Below are 23,095 nucleotides of genomic sequence, written 5' to 3'. Positions count from 1 at the left end.
TTCTGTGTAAACTGTTCTTTTCTTTGTTCACCCTCCCCACCCCCGCAGTTGCCTGATACCTGTGAGGAGTCCGCTTCTCCATTCGTCTTCATCTGCACCAACCCCCAGGAGCTGCTGGTGAAATTCCCCATGAAAGGGAAGCACAAGATCTGTAAGTCCTACTTCTTTCATGTAAAGGGAAGTGGAGTGGATTAAATTAGCCTGAGCCGACTAAGGATTTTTTTTATTCCTTTATTTTTTATCAGCTTTCTCCTCTGCACTTGTATGCTCACACGCATACGTAAGTGGACATGTAAAAGAGTGATAATGCTAGGCTCAGGTTCTGATTACTACATTTTCATTAATAAAAAGAAATTACACACACAAACACACAAAGCGTTCTCCCACATACACATCCTACAGAGCCTCTCTAAGAGCCATCTGTAAAGACGGGATTTTGCTGTCATGTTGCCTGGGGGACAAGCCAGGCCTGGATGTGCAATGTTGTTGCTGTATTGTGTGATTTGTAATAGGACTCAAACACATTTTCCCTCTGCTGCCATAGATGCTGCTGCAAAATGATGTACCTGCAAGCTCTTTTGTTAATATTTCAAAACCCTCCAAAGACTTGAGAGGATTGTTTATGCAGCTGTGCCTCTTTCAGATCTTTCCAGATCGATGGAGAAGGCTTTTTGGGAGGCTCAAGGTAAAATGTAGCAGGAGCTTTGTCCTTTTATTATTTTTTTTTTTTTAACTAAAAAGGATGTGATGACCTTGTCTCCATTTTTGTGAAAATGAGGAACAGTTAAAGAGGTTCTATAGGTTTAGCACAGACCTGAACAGTGACAAATAAAATGAAGTGCTTGTTAAACCAGGGTTGGAAATGAACTTTTTTGTGGCTGGTGGATTCCAAAATCTATCAGCCAATATTTAACCAATAGGCTATTTTATTTCATAAGGTAAATATTTAAACTGAAAATACTGATATTCGCATACACACAGTAGGTGTAGTGCTATTTGTTCAAGTACCAGAGCGCACTTAATGATGCATGCTTGCACGTGCACAGTTAAGTTGCGGCTCATTTTGAAGCTTATGTAACCACTGTTCCTACGTTTACATACATTAGTCAACTATAAGTGACCACACGATCAAATGTTAGACTGACTTTATGAATAGGTTCATCACGTTGGGAATATTATGTGGCAGTTAGCCATACATTTAGCTAAATTGTATTAGGCGATACCATGGATGTAAATTGTATTAGGCGATACCATGGATGTAGTAGGTTGTAATTAGCAAGCTTTCATTTCCTGCAAGTTTAACAAGCTGGCTTTGTAGTGTTTCTTTGCAAATGCATCACAAATCAAAAAACTGTCAGAAGAGTGAATGATGAACGAATGAAAGGTTGTTTGCTGCCTTTTCATCTTTACTGGTTAATGTTAGCTAGCTACAGACTGCTGCTCAAAGGCTGCGGCAGCTACCGGCAACTTTTAAGGTGGAATGTTTTCTCACGTATTACTAAATGCATGAGTTGACATTGTGAATCAAGCAACACACCTTAAATGTCAATATGACAACTTTGACCATTCCATTTGTTTTTATTGACTCTTTTGCATGACATATTCTTTAGTGATGATTGGATCTTCAAGCACAAAAAAAAACTATATGAATTTTAACCTGATTATGCGAACTGTGAATCTTCTGTTTCCCCACGTGGAGAAAAGTGAAGCGAAACAAGCAGATTCGTGATTCAATCTGCATTGTGGAATGTCACAATCGCTTTGTTAGGTTACTTTTATTCACCTGGAAATGTGCGCACATGGATCAGCCTCATATCCGGCCCTATACACGCCCAAGTTCAACCATAAATGGCCAGTGCAACGCACCACATGAATATTGAGCCTGCTTACCGTGAATCATGGCAGCAATAGCCGAGAAAAAGGCAAAAATAATGATTTTTTTTCTGACACAGAAATCGAGGTGCTTGTTAGAAAGCTCATATTGTCTGATGGCCATAACAGCGGGGTCACAAACAAAAGGAAATGCAGCAAGTTTAACAGAATTATTTTATATTGCTTTATGCAGAAAGGTAAACATTATATATTGTTGATCATATCAAACACACCTGTCAAATAAGAAACCCCAGAGTGGTTAGTAGCCTACTTGTATTTCCGGTATGGCACGGTTCCGTCGGGTTGGTCTGTCTAATGCTGGACCCAGTTCAGCATATAGATCCAAGAGCACGGCAGGGAATCTAAATAGGCATAGGCCTATTAGCCAGTCATCATCATGGGCCAGGAAATCTTTGTGGTCCCTGAACACGCCTTCTCTCTTAATCCTTCCATTCGCGTTGTCCTCTGCAGTGCCAGCGCATCCATCATGCAGCATTACGCAGTGTCACCACAGTATTTATGTTTACAGCAATCATACTGATTACTTCACACCTTGCCAAAATGATTGTGTGGTATCCCCCACCCTGGAATATCATTTGAAGGTGAAAGTTTGACAGGTGAACACATTTTTTTTTAATGTGGGTTTTTTTATGCTTGGCCTGCATTATGATTAGGACTGATAATGAGGATATGGAGTGTAGCGATTGCGAGAGCTGGCACTGGCTTTATTTCCAGACTTTTACACAATTATGTGCAGATGGTGAAGATGTGCCGGCTGAGTCGAGGTGAGAAGGCAGAGCGTGTGTGCGTGCGCGCGTGTGCGCGTGTGTGTGTGTGTGTGTGTGAGAGCCACCGCGGTGTCTCCAGTGCGCTCTGTTCACTGCAGCGATTTTACACACAAAACTATATGAAAACTAAAATCTTACTTGGTGATATATGCACAGTATTCGAAGATATTATTAAAAGCTACTGACGCTCTGTTCTGCAATTCTTTAATGCTTTTTGATGTACTACAACCGATGATGATTTCATCAGTTACAGTCTGGCCCTCTCCTCTGCGCTCCGGGGGTGGGGAATGTGATGTATTGAGCAGACTTTAAGATTTAATTTGGCTTATATTTTTTACATTTGAAAGCTGCTTAAGGAATAGTTATAGCTCACTGCAAGCACAAGTAAAAATAACATTTCTGGTTTGAATGTTTAAAAAGTTAACTTGTGACAGCTTCTGGCAACCACAATGCTGACGCATTAGCAAGGGGAATATGACGCCATTGACAGGCAACCAAATGAAACGCACCGTTTCATGGATTTCTCTAGGTTTGAAAAATTGTTGGAAACATTTCGGATAATGTAAGTACACAACAAAATATATAACATGGGTCTAGTAGTTTTTTGACATTTTAATGCAGAAAGGTTATATAGTTTACCTTTTAAATAGGATGTCAGCAGGTCTTGAAAAATGTGTTGAATTTGATTAGAAGGTTTCAGAAGACTTGTCAAAATGTTGCCCTTTTCTGCTACACTAGATTTGGAGTGAAAAATGAAGCTCCTGTACTTTTATTTTCATTTTCACTTTTAAGTAGTCTTAAATTGTTTATCCATTCTAAATGGCCTTGAATAAAAAAAACTTGATGAAACATGCTGACACATTGTTACAGGCTTGATGTTGTAGGCACAGATTGCTGTAGGGAAATCTGCACTTACATTATTTAAACCTACAGTAGCTTGTGGTTTAATGAATCAGCAGCTTACTTTCTATTGGTGGACGAATAAATATGGCTTCCTTGATCTTGCCCGTAGTAAATTGTTAACCAGACAAAAGAGAAACACTTAAGCCTTTACTCTATGGTTTTGTTTTGATGACCTTGCATTTATACCATCCATAAAGAAATCATACCAGAAGTATTTTCAAGTCAGTGACCTTTATACTGAACCAGTGGCATCTTGAATGTCATTGCCTGTTGAGAGATGTATTGGTACAATACAATTCTCTGTCTTCCTTAATGTCCAACTGCCTTCTAGCTTTGTTCCAGCTCTGGCTCTCACATGTGTAATTTGATATACTTATTCTCAGCCTACATACACACACACCATCACCACAACCACCTACACAAATTTTCTGACAACTGTTTAGCAATGCAGCCTGGTGTCTGCTATTCTTATTTTAGTTAAACCAACATTTGATATTCTGAGATTCGCAACACAACATCCCTACATAATGTAACAAACTGACATGCGAGAGCACTGATATATTGGCACAGATACCAGTTGATAAATCTGTACACACTGCACTTGATGTAGGACAATATGTAATTCAAGAACCTGTGTAATATTGTTGATATTGGGATCCAATCACATAAATCAAATAGTGTTTCAGAAAATCACAAATATGCAAAATAGTTTATTCATTATGCACCAAAGTGATTTACCCATCTTTTAATAAAATAGGCTATTTGTTTAAAATACATACAAGCTGTTGGACTAATTGTCCAAATCTCTAAATGGCCCATTGCATTATGTCTTAATTCTGTGCATCTGTACAGTTTTGCATATATTGAATGCTTTGGTCATGTAGCGTGCATTGATCTCAACATGCTCCCTGCTGTACATGTTAGCCTGGTATTTGGATTGGTTATGCTGACCTACTGGACCTACACAGCCCAGCGTGACTTCTTCTTCTGTCACCAGCTAGTTTTTCTCTATCTCACTCTCTTGCTCTCTCGCCTCCTCTTCCACCTCAATTCCCACAGCATCTCACGGGTCACGGCATTGCCGCTCATCTAACTCAGGGGGGCTTAGCACAAGTATTTTTTGCTTCCCCAGCAGCTTACATTGACAAGATCCGCTTGTCACTGACATTGCCAACTGTCTCATGTCTCATCAGCATGAGCAGACTCAATGCTTCATTACATAACATGGACAGTTGCTGTTTCAAGTCCCTTTTGTCACCACCAAATCAAATGTTAGCAGGAATTTCAGTCCTGGTTTTTATTGTTTATTATTTATTTACATCCCCATTAGCTGTTACCTTGGCAACAACTACTCTTCCTGGGGTCAATTTTAAAAACGTACTTACAGTTCAAATGCTTACACATAACTTCTATAATCCTAATCCATTAAGTCAGTATTACACTAACACCAAACACAATAAAATTACATCAAAGCCAAACATATAATATGTAAAAGGTTCAGGATTAATTTTAATTTTTTGTTTTCACATAGCCCTGCATGGTCAGGCACCTGAGTACATCTCTGACCAGCTCGACCCTTATATAACCAGTAGGTCACTTTGGTCTTCTGAGCAGGGCTTACCGGTTGTCCCTTGAAAACAAAATGTGATCGTGCCTTTGAAGTGGTGGCTCCGACACTGTGGAACGCTCTTCTTATAGAGTTACGCTCTGCGGTCTCTGCTGACGCCTTTAAAAAGCAGCTGAAGACTCTTCTTTTCAAGCGGGCCTTTGTCTCGCCTCGTGCGGTCTAGTGTTTGTAATCTTGTGTGTTTTTTAAGGTCTGTTGTTGCATGTTTTATTGTTGTTGTTTCTTTCACTGTTTTTATGGTCTTATTATTAATAATTTTACTCTTGTGAAGCACTTTGTGAAAGGTGCTGTACTAAATAAACTTTACTTACTTACTTACGAAAACACTAAATTAAATATTAATCTGTTGGTTTGCCAACTAGTGATGAAAAATATTCTGGTCTAATTGCTTTGCTAGAGGTTTGTTTTTCTTCACTTGCCATTTTTGCCTTTGGCTCTTCTGCATTTTGTGCTTGTAAATTTGCAGCTGCTTATGTTTTTCTATGAATGGGGATTGTTTTGATTTGTCTGACTGGCAAGCCAAACAAATGAGCTGAAAGCTGCATGATGCTGCAGTCTTGGTGTTGTAGGATCGGCAGTACTAGCAAACACTTTGCTTTACTGGCAGTTTAGTAATATTTTATATTAAGCTTAAAAGGTTTGAAAAGCTAGCACATCCACATATTGATGAACTTTAGTGGCTGCATTCGGCAATTATCAAATACTGTAATGCCTCTCTCTCCAGCTAGTTTTACAGTTGGCTTTGTAGATATTATGCTTGGCTATGCTAGATGCAAGCTCAGGTTGATCAGTCATTACCCTATGGAGGAGTCTGTGACATTTAAAATGGCATACAGCCAAGGCTCACTCCCTGTAATGGGATGTCCATTATGGTTTATGGTCACATCCTATGAACATTTGTATCTGTATCTGTATGTGTGTGTGTGTGTGTGTGTGCTTCTGTGTAAGCTGAAGGTCAGTCTGGGTGTTGAAAGCTATTTGGCTCTCTGACATGAACCCGCATCTCCTTTTTCTCTTCCTTAGAGCTATCCTTCACCACCCCTCCACCCCATGTTTTTAATAGCCTGACATCCTCTGTATGGTGTGGCTATGTACACACAGCTAGAAAAGTAAAACAAATCATATACCATAATACTTAACACACTACATTTTCTTTATGTAGTGTATGTTAGCTCTAATACAAAATGCCAAACCAAACCTGCTCTTCAATCTATAATATCATTTCTTTTTCATTTTTGGGGGGCTTTTTGCCTTTATTTGATAGGAACAGCTGAAGACAAACAGGAAATGTGGGAGAGAGATGGGGGGGTGACATGCAGCAAAGGCTTCGAAGGACTCAGCCTTGTACATGAGGCTTGCACTCTACCAGGGGAGCTACCGAGGTGCCCCACATTTTTTATTTTTAATGAATAGTTTTACCCTTTTAAGCTCTATTTCTAGTAAAAGTTCCAAAATGACTGGACCTTGTCAAAAAACAGTTACATGACATCAGCTAAAGATGCAAAAACACTAAATGATATAAAAGCCAATTAAAGACCTCATCAGGCCATAACAACTGATTTTCAACATTATGGAGAGGTTTGTCTTCCTTCGTCTGAGAAAATATCAGCATATCAGCTTAAATTGGTAGACATCATGCGGGGACTGTTGTAGCTGAACGAGTCTGAAGCTGCTACTTGCTGTTATGCAGGACAAAGCATTAGGTAACCTGATAATTATGTTTGACCTTCCTATTGCGATGCCTCAGAAGAATTAAAAGCATATTGCTTCCAAGCATGAAGAGTGTATACCCAGAGTAATGTTCCTTGAGTTAATCAAATGGTTTTAAGCCTTGTGTAAAGAGTGTTGGACCAGCAAGAAAAAAAACGTGCAGATCTCTTTTACAAGCACTCCGATATTCACCTGACAAACGCACCAAATTAGTCAAAGGAGAGCAACAGTTCAGGATCAGTGTTCTGGGTGATTTGGCCGAAAGATAAAAAGTTCTGTTGTGTGAAGATTCATAGAGGTTTATCCAACATAATACTAAGCAATACATTCACACGAGTAAATTAATCCCCGTAATTGCATCAGTAAAGGAAAATAAGTAATTGTTACCCATTATAGAAACAAAAAAGAACATCCTTTAACAGCTTTCAAAGAAGAAAAGGTCATTCCCAGCTCTTCACTCAGTTTGTTGCTGAACATATAATCCTTGTGATATTACATATGAATTCGAGTACTTTGTGACTATTGGCTTATCTTTTATAGAAAAAGATTTGGCACACTGATGGCTCTCCAGCAGATACAAAAGAGCTCTCTTTTGTTGAGTTTTGATCCAACTACAGGGAAGGAAGGCGTGGATATAATTGCTAAGATGAGAAATTCTGCATCAGCAGCAGGTCATGGTGAGATCTTTTTTATCTCTAGTACCGCAAGTCATTGACATATATAATCTCAACATCACTGGAGACCGGAGTCATTTCTAAGGACCTCAAGGTCGACAAAGTAGTTCTCCTGTCATAAGCCTGAGGCACCAACATCATTTTCTTCCATTTCTTCAGATTATCTATTCGTATATACAGCAGAATTCAACTAGGTTTTAATAGCCATTCAAACAGTTATTAATAGCATATAGTTTTGGGAATATTCCCACACTTAATAGTTTTTTGCAATGTATGTATCCAAACAATTCTGCTCTTCCAGTATCTCATTTCTGGAAATTGTAATACCATGTGTAGTTGTAGATAGTTGAGCATGGATGGAAATATGGACTCTTGATATGTTAGATAGGGTTAGATAATCTAAAGAAATGTAAATGTAATTTTCCTCACCATTACTATGACAGCCTTAACAGCCAGCTCTGTCTTATTTGGGTTTCATTATCTATTCAGTGATGAAAAAAGAGGTTTTTAAACAATATAAAGAGGCTGTGGTTTTTAGAGGCTCTCCAAATAATGGGTATTTATTTATTTATTTTTTTGTCCAACTGACTGTCACCGGCGAGAACTAATGGCTTACGTACATGCTGTCAGTAGTATATTGTAAAGCTCAGAGAAAACAATGAGCTGGGTAATTATAGGCCACTTGCACCAATTTACCACTATAAAACTAGAGGACATTGTTTATTTCTTTTCTCTCCTATGTTATCTATTGTATTTTAGAAGTATTCCACAATAAAATTAAGCCTTCATTTCTCATGTCTTATGAGGTCAGTCAATGTGCAATCTGGTCTTTATCATGTGTCATTACATGTACGTGCATGTGAAACATTATAGAGTATACCTTTTTAAAGGTTCAGTGTGTAACATTTAGCAGGATCTATTGGAAATGGAATATAATATTTAGAAGTATGTTTTCATTACTGCATAATCACCTGAAAATAATAATCGTTGTGTTTTCATTACCTTTTAGAATAAGCTGTTATTATTGTGAGAGTGGGTCCCCTTCCACAGAGGTCGCCATGTTGCACCGCCATGTTTCTACAGTAGCCAAACACTGGCTCTAGATAGGACCTTTTGTGTTTTTCGCTAGTTTCGCGGCCACTGTAGTTTCTCCTACACGCTTGAAAGGGGAGGGTGATGCGAGCGGTATTCAAATGGTTGCGAACTGCAATTTCGCTGCTAGATTTCACTAAATCCTACACACTGGACATATAATACTGCTGTGTTATAACACGTATAATACAGCAGCAACACATATAGTAACTTATTCACTAGTAGCTACTTTATGCTTGTCTTATGATTTGTCTCCATGTGCTCTGTTAAAAAAATACAGGCCACTGAAATCCAGTACAATACTTATTAAGCACACTTATGGGAATTGCTTGAAGCTAAATAATCTATATTTACTTGTTCCTGTGTAACAGCCACGTGCCAAGGGACTAGTGAGTATATGTCACAAATAAATGATTCTCCTTTTTTTGTTTGTTATGCATTCAACATCATATCCCTTGTACACATTGCACCTCCAGCTCTCTTTTCAATGTCATTTGCATTTTCCACGCATATGTTATCGAGCTGTTGCAATATGTATGGCTTATCCCTCAGGTTGCCCCACATATGGAAATAAAACAATATATTCCCAGTGAAAATATCGTAGTTTAATTTTGCTCTACTAACCATCAGCTGCACTGTTACCGTGTGATTACCTCTTTGTTTTATGTGTGAAATCACAGCACCATGGGATTGTAAATAGAGAAAGCCAATTACCTAACAAATGTCCACCTTTTCTCCTGAGGTGGTCAGGATTTTTTTTTCTCCTCTATTTCTCCCCTGCGCTCTTCCTCTGTCATCCACTGCTGGGAGACAAAAAGAGGTTAGAGCGACGGAAGTCCTTTTTTGGTTATTTATTCATGGATTTTCCATTTAATATTCATGCCTTTTTCAGGACTATCTGGGTGCAGAGGAGAATTTGCTGCCTCGGAGGCGGCTGGGGCCAAAAATCAGGTTTCAGCTCCAATGAGTCCAGCGGATGAAGGGAAGAGAGAGAGAGAGAGAGTGAGATAGCGAGGGAACAAGAGAGCGGGGTTTCATGTGTTCTCTAGTAAATGAGAGGCAGGCCTTGAAGGTGACAGGCTGTGTTTATTACTGATCTGTCAGCCGGTTAATGGGGAGAGGAGAAGAGAGGAGAGAGCTGAGCTGTTGAGCAGAGACCAGAGCACACCAGCATGGGAGCAAGAGGGAGCCCCAAGCAATAAACTTTGCCATACTAGATCTGCTTGTCCTTACAGATTCAATGGCAACACTCCTGCATTCTGAATTGCATTCACTGGCAACTAAATTAGGATCTGTAACAGAGAGTATTTTGCTATATTGTTGTGAAAGTTTTTTTCAAAGAACACACTGTAACGGTCACACTAAGGGATGTACTGTGACCTGTCGATTATGTACTGTACTTTCTTTTGTCCAAATCATACTTTCTACAGATTTGGGAGGTGTGCACGTTGGCTTCTCTGTGAGCCTTTGCAGCCTTCAGTTACCCATAACACCCAGTGTAGGTTGACAGAGACATTTACGTTAATCTTCAAAAATATATCAGAAAATTATAGTTTGAACCGTGTCCGCTGTCCATGTCCATTTTGTACTAAATCTGGCCCCTTTACATGTCAAAACAAAGAAAACGTTGTGGAGAGTCCCCAGAAGTACAGCTTCGGTCGAAAACAACTTACACTTGGTGACTTTTCCATTATATGCAGAAAGTGCACAAAAAATGGCTATTATGAGGGAATTAAATGTTACCTTTGCCACAGAGGTTACAGTCTCATTAAGATATCTCAAAAGTGTAACAGATTAAATATAATTTGGTGAAAAGGCAAGTGATTAGCTTTTGGTGCAGATAAGGATCCAGGTGCGTATCTAGGATTTTGTTCAAGGATGTGTTAACATTGCACGATACACTAAATTGAACATGTTTGGCTTACTGCACTTACTTGGGTAAGAAAAATCTGGCGTAAGTTCTGTATCCCATGATTGTTGTTGTGTATTTTGATGTAGCTCTGTGTGCAGGGCAGATGTAGCCTTGACAGAGACATGCTTTGCCTGAGAGCTTTGTAGTATTTGCAGTATTGCCCAGAGGTTTTATCAGCTGGCCTTGGTAATGAAACCTCTTGGTTTTCCGTCTCAGTAAAGGGTGAAAAGCCTGTGTAAAGAAATTGCTCTTTGTTGTAGCAATAGATTTGTCTTTCCTTATCTTAGCTAAGCATTGTTGCCTTTATCACTCACCATTACAAAACCCATAGCAATCAGCATTTGACGTGCTAGTGCTTTCTTTAGTGTCACGTTTACTGCATGAATGCCATCATTATTTAATGTAATATAATTATTATTTTGAGCACAATAAAAACTGATGTAATCATTTGGTAAAATTTACATGTGGTATGTGTTACAGAGCTTCAAATACGTATACTATAGATGATGTAAGAAGCTTACTGTGTCCTCTGTTGAGATATACAGTAGATGTTACTGAATCGTTGCACAACCCAGTTTTTCTGATGATGCCTGAGGGGTTTATACTCCTGAGGGTAAAACTGATTTAGTTTTGAGAAATTCATCATGGATGAAAGTGTAGCAAGGAGAGTAATGCCTGTTTCATGCACTCAGCACATTGGATTTAAAAACATCAGCTTTGGAACCAAATAATTTCCACAATACAAGTGATCTTCGCTTTTGTTTTATACTGGGAGAAAAACAAACATGCAGGCTTGGGCCATCATAAGTAGTTGTTTTCATTCTTACCCGAGGCTTATAAATTACACAGCTAATCACCACACCACTAAGCACCACAGTTTCTTCTGTGGTCTCACATTCTTTATTTATATGGGTCAGTGTACATAAATGAAGTCACACAAGGTGCATAAACTGCTTTTACTGGCTTCAGTTCATCACAGTGCTTTTGCAACTAGAATGTCAGTGTTGTTGTTCATATTTGCTGTTAATCATTATGAATATGTAGCTCTCTCACAGATTGCATATGTGCAAATAGACGTATGTGATACAAAAACACTTATTTTTGACTGGGCCAATATGTTGTGTGCCCTCGGTTTTCTGTTTTCATTCCCACATTTCCTTTTGTTTTCTCTATTTTATTGTAGAAAACTTTTCAGTCGTAGTCATCTGGACACTGTTTTCAGAATCAAGACGTTTCGGCTCCTATCTGGAAGTCATTCTCAATTGTGGAAAAAATGGGACGGGAAACTTTTTTTTTTTTTTTCACAATTGAGAGTGACTTCCGGATGGGAGCCGAAACGTCTTGATTCTGAAAACAGTGTCTAGATGACTACGACTGAAACCTTTTCTACGATACAGCACTCCTGGACGAATGAGGGACTACACAGTCTTTTCTCTATTTTGTTAAGCTTTTCTCTCCCTTCATTTTGTCTCTGTCCAAAGCCTATCAGAATAATCAATCTAGGTCAGCGTTGGGGGGGGATGCAGACAGATGTGCTTCGCAATGTGATCGATGTCCTTGATTAGTTCGAGATTACTCCTGTGTGTGTGGGTGGGTGGGTGGGTGGTGTGTGTGTGTGTGTGTGTGTGTGTGTGTGTGTGGGGGTGTAGAGTTGACTGATTGGTAGAGGTCTGCTAGTTAGCATGAATGCAGTTAGCCTGCTGCCTCAATTTTGTTTATTTGTCAGGTTAGGAATTGGGGATTTTTTGCACAGTTCAAGTAGCTGGTGGAAGTGAGGATGTTAAACTAGACGCGGCCAATGAATCACTTAAGGTGGTTGAAAAGTGTTGGTGGATGTTTTTCCACCCAAGTGAGTTCCTTGTATAGCTTGATGGATACTTAATTTTTATCAATACTGATACTGATATTTAAGAGTTTTAAAAAATTGGCTGATTTTTGTTTTTACATAAATACATAACATAAACAAACATTTTTCATAAGGATTCCTTAAAACATGTTTTTATATAATTGTAGCCATAATATACATAATGATAAAATACTGCGAGGGACAGTTAACATTTAAAAACTAAACTCAGTGTTCTCTGGTGGACAAACTATGTAATGACGTCAGTGTTTCTAAATCACCTCAAACATATCTTTGACATTTCTGTACTGCAGTTTTTTGTTACTTCTCAGCCAACATATACACAGACCGATTAGTGGTGAAATTATTAGTTGATTAATCGATCAACAGAGAATTAATCTGCAACTATTCTTATAATCAATTAATTGTTTTAGTAATTTTTCCCACTAAAAATACTACAAATTCTCTGGTTGCAGCTTCTTCTTTTCTTTGTCTAACGTGATACAAATTTTAATACCATTGGATTTTGTACGGTTGGTCAGACAAAACATGACATTTGAAGACTTCCTTTGAACTTAGGAAAATGTTACACTATTTTCTGACATTTTATAGAGTAAACAATTGATCACTTAATCAGGCTCTAGTTCCTTTTATTTAACTGAATGTCTTAAAGTCATTTAAAAATGTATTTGCATGCTAATAACCAATAAACTATTAAATATTTCACATACAGTACACGTTTAACATGTGATCCACAGTGCTCTGCAGCGCTTTGTAGCTGTGTAAAGTAATTTTGTTGAAAATTATGTTTACGTTGGGCACACTTCAGAAAAATGTCACATTACCCAATAATGTGAAGAGTGACCTGTGAAAAACACAGATGTATTAGTATAAACAATGACACAGACACACTGCTTACCATAAGTCCATCAACATTTCTTTCAAAACACACATCTTAACTGATGTATTCACCTCACTGCACTTGTGAGAAAGATCAACAGTGGTAATTCCCCTCAGAGGAGGCTGTCAGCTTTCCATCAGCTGTCAGTGTTTTCACTCTGTTTTCAAAAGAGTATTTGATTCTTGTAGTTTTCCTCTCCCTCTGAAAAGAAGCAGACAGATGTAATAGCCATTAGCCTCAGGGAGAGACAGCACAGATGTGTCAACAAGGCTTGACTTTTACAGTCCAAGTGAAGTCTGAGCAAACAGTGGCTGTGTAGAGGCCTGTGTGGTTGAGCAGCGATCCTGGTACACGGTCGCACAGCATTGCCCCGGGACTCCAAACAGACCGTGACTCTAGTTCTCATTACAAGAGTGGGTCAGACCACCCCAATATGGAAAATAAATAATGCAGGGGAAAACCTGAGTGCTGCCACCTCACTGACAACATCCACACAACCTTGTCCTTCATGAATAAGTGGTTCAACCTTTAATATACTCCTACTGTAAGCTGTATTTTTATACTCCTAGTATTTTAGTGATTTTGAGCAATATGATGTGTCAGTTAGGGCTGCAACTAACCTTAAAAATTATTTTAATTATTACTTTATTTTCTCAATTGATCAATTAATTAGTAGGTGTATAAAATGTTACAAAATATTGAAAAATACTTCTAAAGGCCTAGTTGACGTTCTCAGATTGCTTGTTTTGTCAGACTAACAGAATAAAACCAAACATGTATCACATATGAGAAAGAAAATAATTTTTGGCATTTTTGCTAGAAAAAACAAGTGATTAATCGATCAAAATCATTGCCAATTAATTTTTTGTCAATAGATTAATTGTTTTAAGCTCTACTGTCAGTCTATGTATATAATCTAAATCCACTCATTCCCCCTTTTCTTACTATCTCATGGCTTCCAAAAAAAACCTCAAAAAATCTAATTCTTTATCTTAATTTGATCTCAATTTCCTGTAGCAGTCACAGTGGAAAGTCCAAGATGAAAGAGTTGAAATTCTAATTAAGCTGTAATGGCAGCAGCAAGTTGATATTTTTCCTCCCTGTACATTTTCTCCCTAGTCAGCCCTCTCCCTCCCTCTATGTTTAGCTTGATCTCTTCAAATTTATTTCCTACTTTGTAACCAGAGGCAAGAGCCCTTGACTTGCTGCCCCCACAGCCGCAGCCAAGGCAGCCATTTAAGTTGTGATTAAAAATTAATGGTTGAGTGAGAGGGAGCAGAGAGAGAACAGGGGAGGGCAGGGGAAGAAAGAGACAATGCTTGAGCAAGAGGATAGGCTTTGGAAAGAGGAGCAAGCCCAAGCAGCAGCTGCTCCCTGATAGAGGGTTGGAAGGTCTTCTCACAACTCTGCTGTGTTTAACTGCTCTGCTCACACCCCACCATGAATATTGCATTACCGCACTATAGGGCTCCTTGTGTTACCCCCACTGAGTGTTGAGCAGAGTTGCAGCCATAGTGCCGAAGCATCCAAGTCAAGCCTGCTCCCACTGTGAGGGGTGGGGGGGCGTCCACATTTAAGCAGACACACCACACAAACCAGACCAGCTTTCACACCACTTAATTGCCAGACCGATTCAGAGAGGACCCCTGTTTCATTGCATGTCACAAGCAGTTACAATAAATTCAGCCACAAAAATAATATTTGCTGGCATTTAAAACCATACTTTTACTTTTTTTGATGAAGCTGTTTAAAGGATTCTTTTTTTCCAGCTTTGTTATGAAACAATTTCCAGTTACTGAGAAAAAAACAGGACAGGGATGGTTTTCATTAATACACACATGCATGGCCACAGTTGTTGTAAATGGTTGTATTTCAATATATTTTAGCTCTCAAAGCTTTCTGAAGAAGGTCAGTAGAATAAAGGGCAATCAGTTTGAGTCTTGCCTAGCCAACTCGGTGCATCAATCTGACTCTCTGGCCATTTCTTTAAAAGCTAAACAGAAATACCATGGGACCACACAAGGTCCTGACCTTGACTTTACCAGATGATGAGTTGTGGCACTTACATCACGGTCTGACCTTTTCTTCCTTCTGGCCTCTTTCTCTATACTGTTTAATTACAGCATTTCTCAGAGTCCATTACCCACTGATACATGCACTCATTCCAGTACAGCCAACATTATTCCCCAGTAGTATAGCTCATTCAGGATTACAGCTCTTAGTGCTTTCACTGGAATAGCCACCTATTTTAAAAACATATAAGACTGAATGAAAATTTATTTTTATTGACAAATAAGTGGTCTGATTTTTGTAGTTTTGGCCGTCATTCTTATCAGTCATGGTAATAATTTACTTGCCAATTTCATAACTGAGATCTACGGATATAATAATGCCAGTAGCCCACTAAAGCAAGCAACACAAATCATGAGATGATAAGTCAGGTTGTAAACAAACGCCAGTTTAACCCAATAATCTTAAAGAACAGTTATAAGTAAATGATGCATCATATCACATAACGTTTTTCTTAAGTTCTTTCATATATTTTTTTCTTGATCTACAATAACGTTTTAGTCCCAAGGAGAAGCTACTGTTTAATTGCTTATTGTACTGTGGGTTGTTAAAACTAACAACAAGCTTTCTACATATGACTTGAAGATCAGGAAAAAAAGGCATTTCAATTTAAGTTTTCTGCCTCATGAAAGCTTAGATGTAAACTTTGTAATATAATTTAGCATTACTAACTGCAGCAGTGAAGAAAACACAGCAATAATATGACATTGTAGTATGAAGGAGTGTGGATCTCTTAATTGTCAAAAGGTAAAAAAATGTAAATATGAAAATGTGTTCAAATGTGTTATATTATGTTGAAATAATTTAGAAACTGTGTGTCAGTCTCAGGGTCCAGCTAGATTAAATTCTCCAACAATGCCCCAGAGTTGTTGGTTGATTCCTGACAACATACCTACACAATTGGATAGAAAACTAAAATAGTGTGTGGGTGGTCTGTGTAATTTAACTGTAAATAGTAGAGGTATAGCACCAATAGAAATGGATGTCATGTAAGAAAGTTTAAGGTATAATCAGATTTGTAATATGCTCACCTCCTCCTCATCACCCACCTTCTTGTTGCTACACTCTGTTCCTTCCGTTCTGTCCACACTTCTTACATAATTTGTTAATTCTGTCCTATTTCCTCTGCTGCTGCCATCACTGTTCTTGCTTTAGGTCTTATTTGCAATGCTAATGAGGCAAGGCAGCAAGTAATGGTTTGTAGGGAAAAGAAGCTGCCTGGAAAGATGGTGATATGGTAATATGGCTCACTGTGGCATACGGACAATTCTCTTGGAGAGTGGCATTGCACATGCAGTGTCATTGTGTAAATTTTACTAGATCTCATGAGCACTGTTAAATGAGCAAAAAAGAAATCACCAAAACTAGAACCTTGTGGAATCTGTTTAAAGTGGTCACAATTTTAAACAGAGATGTGTTGAAGGTTTGATCATTCCTTTGTATTTCCATCCTGGCATTTCTAGAAAGAAATATAAGTGTGAGCTGTACCTTAAAGCTTGCCCTTACCTTTCCTTTTCCCATCACTGTTGTGAACCTGATGATTCTTGATTAAGGCAACAAGCTAGGAACCATTACTCCATTTCAGGCCATGTCACCATCAGGCAGCTTTCAGTAGACAGCTCCCCACTTATCTTCCCACTGTCCATGTGATTGAAATTACAGTCACGCCAATAGCAAAGGCAAGTAAATGGATTATTGAGCAACTGTAAGTGGCTCACTCTACAGAGATAGCTGTGTGTGCTCGCAGGCCAAAAGCCTGTTACAAAAAATCTAACAATAGCAATATATACTGCACATACCAGCTCTCAGATGAGTACAAGGGGTATCTCTTTTTTTGTTTTACAGATGCATTTTTTTTTGTGGGAAAGATTTCAAACCATTCTGTTTACAGTTGGTTTTATGCCAGCCTCATCTATTTGAAAAGTATATATATAGTGAGGTGCAGACCAGTGTGAGCTTCACTTCAAGTCCATCAAAATTTAACAAGTAGCACTACTCTTCTCCAATGCTTTACTTTCCAAACATTTTTGGTTATCTTGAGTCCATCAAATAGTAGTGGGAAACGACTTTACAACCTCCCATGGATCTGACCTGGGGATACTAAGATGAATGGGCTGAAAGCAACACATCATTTCACTGGGATTTCTGCAAACAATTTGAATTTAAATAATTTTAAAGATGCTATAATCACATAACAATCCTGGACATAGTTGCTTTAAAACTGTGCACCCCATATGTCTGATTCCCCTGATTTTGCAGTTTTACCACTTCAAGCTAGGTGCAGTATGTACAGTAACGTAAGAGAAATGAGAGGTTTTGAGTTGTACCTTTTAGATATTGCCAGTTTTTGGTCGAAACCGTATAATATTACATCATCAGCATACTGTGCAAGCTTTTTATGTATTATTATATGTTATTGTTTATAATTCCCTCCATTTTCTCCTATATTGCCAAAGGTTATATATAAAGAGCAATAAGGGTTGGTGACAAAGAGTAACCCTGATTGGTGGATCACTCCAAAATATTAATTTATTTTAATTCTGGCATAAGAGTATATTTCTTTGATGCTATAATTGAGTTTTCAGGAAATACAAATTATTCTAATAAAAAAATCAGATATTCATAATACAGTCAAAATCTTTCTTCGTGCCAAAACTGGCAAATAGAGCGTTTAATTTATTATTCCTGAATATGAAGAGAGCATGTGAAATTGTATTTGGCATCCTCTTACAAAATAAGTTTGAACATTATTTAGGTCTCAATTAAAGGAATCTAGAATAAAGGAAGAAATAAGACATAATAGATGCCTACCATTTGTCCTGGTTTAGAGCATAATTTTATTTTTGCCCTTTTTTTTTTTGTTAAAGCAGTAATTATCACTTCTCTCCATGAAAGTGGAAGAGATGTTTTATCAAGTGTCCAATTAAAGGAATTGAAGAGTACCGGTATCAGATCATCTCTGAAGATCTTATTGCACCCAGCTGTTCGACCATCCCTGGTGTTTTATTATTTTTTTTAATTTATTCAGAGCAATGTCTAGTTTGTCTTTTGTACTTTCTAATGTCTATTTTGATTTTCAACTATTGATATTCATTCCAATTAGTGAAGAAAGAGTCCTACGCCTTGTAGGGGCTCCCTCTTGGCAGACTGAAAAGTCTTCTTCTTTCTGTTGATCGGACCAAACTGTTTGTCTCATCCCACTTTGTTCATTTTCCTTTGTTTGCAGTCCAGGGCTTAAAGGGAAAGATGGAGTGAAGTGGATGGAGCGAATGGGTTGTTTGAGTTGGATGAACTAGAACATCTATGGAGGGGTGGGTGAAGACAGAGGGAAAAAGGGTAGAGTGTATATGTTTGCTTTAGCGGTAGCCAGTGGGTTGTGGGTGGATTGTGTGTGATGAGAGGGATTAAACTTTCCCTTTTGTTAAAGAATAACAAAATAAGAAACATATTGGTTCAACTGGCATATGATTATACTTGCCTTTAAGCCTCTTTTGGACTTGCTCAGCTTGATCTACATCAGTTTTGCTCCACTGTGCACCACGGAAGTCTGCAGATTGCTTTTGTCTCCTGTGGTGTGTCCACAGGGTATCCTTAATTTCTCTTCTATGGAGTGAAGCGGGGTCTCTTTTAGTTTATCTTTAACTGTCAGACATGTATATTTTCAAACATGTTGAAATAAGGGTATGAAATGATATGTTTCAGTGATTGGAAGGTGCACAAATACATTAAGAGCTAAAAGATAAATATGCTGTAAAGCTGAGTTACTCTTTAAGAAGAGTCGGTGGCTGTAGCTGTCAACATTGTGCACCAGGGATGGTGTGTTCATGAAGGCTGCAAGCTGGAAGTGCTGAGGTTACCCTTGTGTGCCATATGCACTGTCTGAATAAACAACGCACAAACCTGTCAGATGTGAAATGTAGATTATGAGAGTATGCTTTACTATTTGTGGTTGCTAGATAAACGACAAAGAATGCACAACACTACGTAAAGAGAATATTTCTTTTTCATGGTCCAAGACATAATTCTTCTTGGATGATGCTCAAGAATATTAAGAGGGATGAAAAAGCTCGTAAAATTGTGGAAGGCAGCAAATTGTAAAGGGACTAGAGGAGCCTCAACAGAAAATCACTCCAATAATTTGACTTTCTTTCCTATAAACTCAATATGTTTCACATCCATGAATTTTAATAGTGTTTAAAGTGTATTGCAACAGGTCAACGCTGGAAATTCATTGATTTACTGAGAAAATTATTTTTAGCGTATTGGCCATTCATTTCTAGTATTTGTTGCTTTATACTATTTACCTTATAGAATTACAAGAAAATCAATGTTAAATTCCTTATGCAATATGCATTGTGTCCCCAGAACTTATAAGCAGACCTTGTAAACAATTGGAAGTTGAGCAGCAGTGATTAGTTAATTAATAGATTAGTTGATCGAGAGAAAATTAATTGACAACTATTTTGAGCATTTTAAGCAGAAATGCCAGGTTCTCAAATGTGAGAATGAATTATTTTTATTGGTCTTACGTTATGGTTTAACGAATATTTTTGACAACTAGACATTTGATGATGTTGCGTTGGCCTCTAGGATATTCTAATGGGCATTTTTCACTGTTTTCTGATGTTTTATAGACCTAATGATTAATCTATTAAGCATATTAAGTGAAAAAATTCAGTTCATCATTGTTATTGTATTTTTTGTGACTTTCAGTCTCATTTTAGGATGTAATGTTGGAATATGTACAAAACATAACACATATGTGATCTGCTTATTTATTGTGTATTCAGCATTTATTTAAAGCAGGTTGAAAAGATTCCTTTAATTGTATGTTGTTGTATTCGTGTTTGCTCTGCCTTTTGTGTTTTGCAGTAGCATGACAACACAGTAACAGGATATCCAAAACGCTGCCAAAAGCACATTAGACAGTTGCGAAGGTCAAAGGCAGGCTTACAGAGTTAACCAGCTGTCAAACATATTCTTCTCTTTTAACTATTCTTGATACACTAAGCAACAAGAGAGTAACATACAAAACTAGAAGTGATCATTCAAACATAATGAAGTCATTTTTTTCTGCATTCATCAAGCTCTTAATAGCAGCCACTGGCCACTTAGTATAGTCCTTTTTTTTTCAGCACAGATTTGAATGTGAAATTGATGTGTTTGAGTAGTACACCACTTGAAAAGGCTTTTCATATGAGATTGCCTCCCTATGGGGTTGGGTACTGGAGCCTCAGCAAACAGACACAGAAATGAGAAAATTAAAAGACAGAATGCTGTTTATTCCAGTCTTTACAACGATGTGTCCAGTATGGTGATAGACCTTGCACTTGCACACACATAAATAAAATTAAACAAAGATACGACAAATGCAGTATTACCAGCCATAATGTGCTTGATTGTTTATTAATTCTTAGCCTCTAATTAATTAATTACATACTAGGGCTGACAATTATTTCTGAAATCGATTAATCTGCAGATTCATTTCTTGATTAATTGTTTGGTCTATAAAACATAAGAAAACAGTGGAGAATGCCCATCACAATGTCCTAGAGCCCAAGGTTTTGTCCAACCGACAGTCCAAAACCCCAAAAATATTCAATTGTCATTAAAGACCAAGAAAAGCAGCAAATTCTGAAATTTGAGAACCTGGAACTATCAATTTTTTGGCATTTGTCTTAAATGATTAACTAATATATATCAAAATAGTCGCCAAATTTATTTTCTGTCTATCAGCTAATTAATCAACCAATCGTTGGAGCTCTGTTTTATACACATTTACTGGATGGTTGGTGGGAATTTGTAGTGCGGCATCAGTAGCAAACTAATAATCTGTACATTGTTTGAGGATATTGGAGGCAGATATTGTGCCTGTCAGAAAAGGAAAGATGGCGTATGTGACACGTGAATTGACTCTGAAGAAACAGGCAGTGTGGTCTCTTAAGCTTATACGAGTGAGGATGGAAATAACAACAGCCTCTTCCTCTTGCTTCAGCTCGCTCTGCAGCAATTCACTGTATGAGCTCTAAAATCTGTATCTCACTCTTTGTCTCTCTGCCTCACATAACCCTCTTCACACTTCGCCTGAGAGCACCTGAGCTTTCAGGAAAGGACACATATATCTACACAGACACAAAAGACACTCGCACACATCAACCCCAGCTGAGCCCCCCTGCTTACAGTGGTGTTAGGACTGCATCTTTCTCCTTCAGCTGTGGAAATAGCCTGATTACTAATGGTTGGGAACAGATATAGCCCAAACACATGAGATTTTCAACAGAGAAAAAAAATCAGTTCATGTAATGTTTGTAAACTAGACCTTTATGTATCATTTTTCTTTCTATCAGTGGCTTAAAATGAGTAAGAGAAAGCATTGTATTTGCACAAATGTTTTGCTGTAGGGTTGGAGGTTATCACTAAAACTCCCATGACAACAGTCTTGATATTAGTGTTTGTTTTCTCTTTATTGTGGGTTAATTTTGCCACTGGCATCTAGCCATCATTGCATAACCATTCATTTTAATTAAATTCTTGGATCTTGTTTTTAAACCAAAGGTATGTCCTCTACTGTTGGCATTCTTTGACTGTAAGCCAAAAATGAGGGGAAAACCAGCCAATTTAAATGAAGGAATAGACCTCAGTTTAGAGAATAAAAGAAGAATTACCATAGCAGCCATGAAAAAGATTGCCTCTCACACCATTTCCATCTCTGCTGCTCTGACTGCACTCACATCAAACAGCAGTGCTGCCTGAAAAGGTCAAAATCAGCTACAAACACTTTGCTTTTTTTGTGAAATCTTCCACCTTCATTTCATGGCCTAATTATTTCAAAACAAATGTGAAACAATACCGCTTTCACCACAGAGTGCGACTACAACGGAAGGAAAAGAGTCCACAGAGAAAATGTGAGTTTTAAAATTCTGAGCTTACAGTTTAGAGGCCAAGAAGTGAACTGTCACAGAAGGTAGACATTCATTTTATTCATGCCTGAAGGGACATTAGGTTTGTGCAAGGAACAAAATTAATACAGTCTAACAGGGAAGTGTGAAATAAAATATTAACACACAAATACAATCCAAAAAATAGCAATGAAGCAATATAAGCAAGGGGAAAACATACAGTACATATTAGCACAGTAATAGAGAAAAATAAAAGCGCAAAACTGGAATAGTCTGATTTTAAAATACCTCTGGCTGAATCTTGTTAGTCCAGCCTCACACCCACACATTTTCTTATCTGTACTCCACCTCTTCCTGCACCCCCCTCTCCCTCAAACAAGCCTTCCTCTTCTTGCTAATTATCAAGTATGCTGCCTTATTCCTCCAGCAGCTTGTTAAGCTATCCAGGAGGATAGTTGACCCACTTTACATGCAGCTCTGTAGGCTAAAACCCTGCTGATGGCTCCTTTCTCTCTTTTCAGTGAGCCCCACAACACTCTACATATTAGGGACACTTAACCTGCATCAGAGATACAGTTGCATAGAAAAACAGCAGTGACTGTTATCTTAACAAATGTTTAACACAGTGATACTGCCATAATGTTTACAACAGAGAGCAGATCTATGTTTATGTATGTAACACTTGTATGTAGGAGGAGGAGTAAATGTAGGAGAACAGTAACACAGGATTTAATGTTTTGTAAATGATCCTTTTTTAAGGTGAAAATTGTTAATGTGGGTTGAGAATAAATTACAAAATGATGT

General features: G+C 38.0%; 1 protein-coding gene and 1 long non-coding RNA gene across 3 annotated transcripts in view; one reads left to right on the top strand and one right to left on the bottom strand.

Annotated features, from left to right (window-relative positions):
• trip4 (thyroid hormone receptor interactor 4) overlaps positions 1–23,095 on the top strand; it is a 72,545-nt gene that overhangs the window by 29,014 nt on the left and 20,436 nt on the right. The window contains exon 12 of one of the 2 annotated variants that reach the window (XM_044207242.1): positions 49–151. The exons of the other annotated variant lie outside the window; for it this stretch is intronic. Coding sequence (XP_044063177.1) covers positions 49–151 — 103 coding nt within the window. The remainder of the gene's footprint in view (positions 1–48; positions 152–23,095) is intronic. 2 annotated transcript variants of the gene reach the window in all.
• On the bottom strand, positions 12,252–22,109 carry LOC122881291. Its single transcript, XR_006379139.1, has 3 exons — positions 16,899–22,109; positions 13,394–13,523; positions 12,252–13,286 (listed from the first exon to the last, which is right to left on the bottom strand). It is a non-coding gene; the product is annotated as an uncharacterized LOC122881291 (long non-coding RNA).

The sequence above is a fragment of the Siniperca chuatsi genome, linkage group LG1 (genome assembly GCF_020085105.1).
Source record: "Siniperca chuatsi isolate FFG_IHB_CAS linkage group LG1, ASM2008510v1, whole genome shotgun sequence".
NCBI classification, from domain to species: domain Eukaryota; kingdom Metazoa; phylum Chordata; class Actinopteri; order Centrarchiformes; family Sinipercidae; genus Siniperca; species Siniperca chuatsi.
The sequence above is the reverse complement of the archived record's forward strand: the minus strand, read 5'-3'. Positions and strand labels throughout refer to the sequence as shown.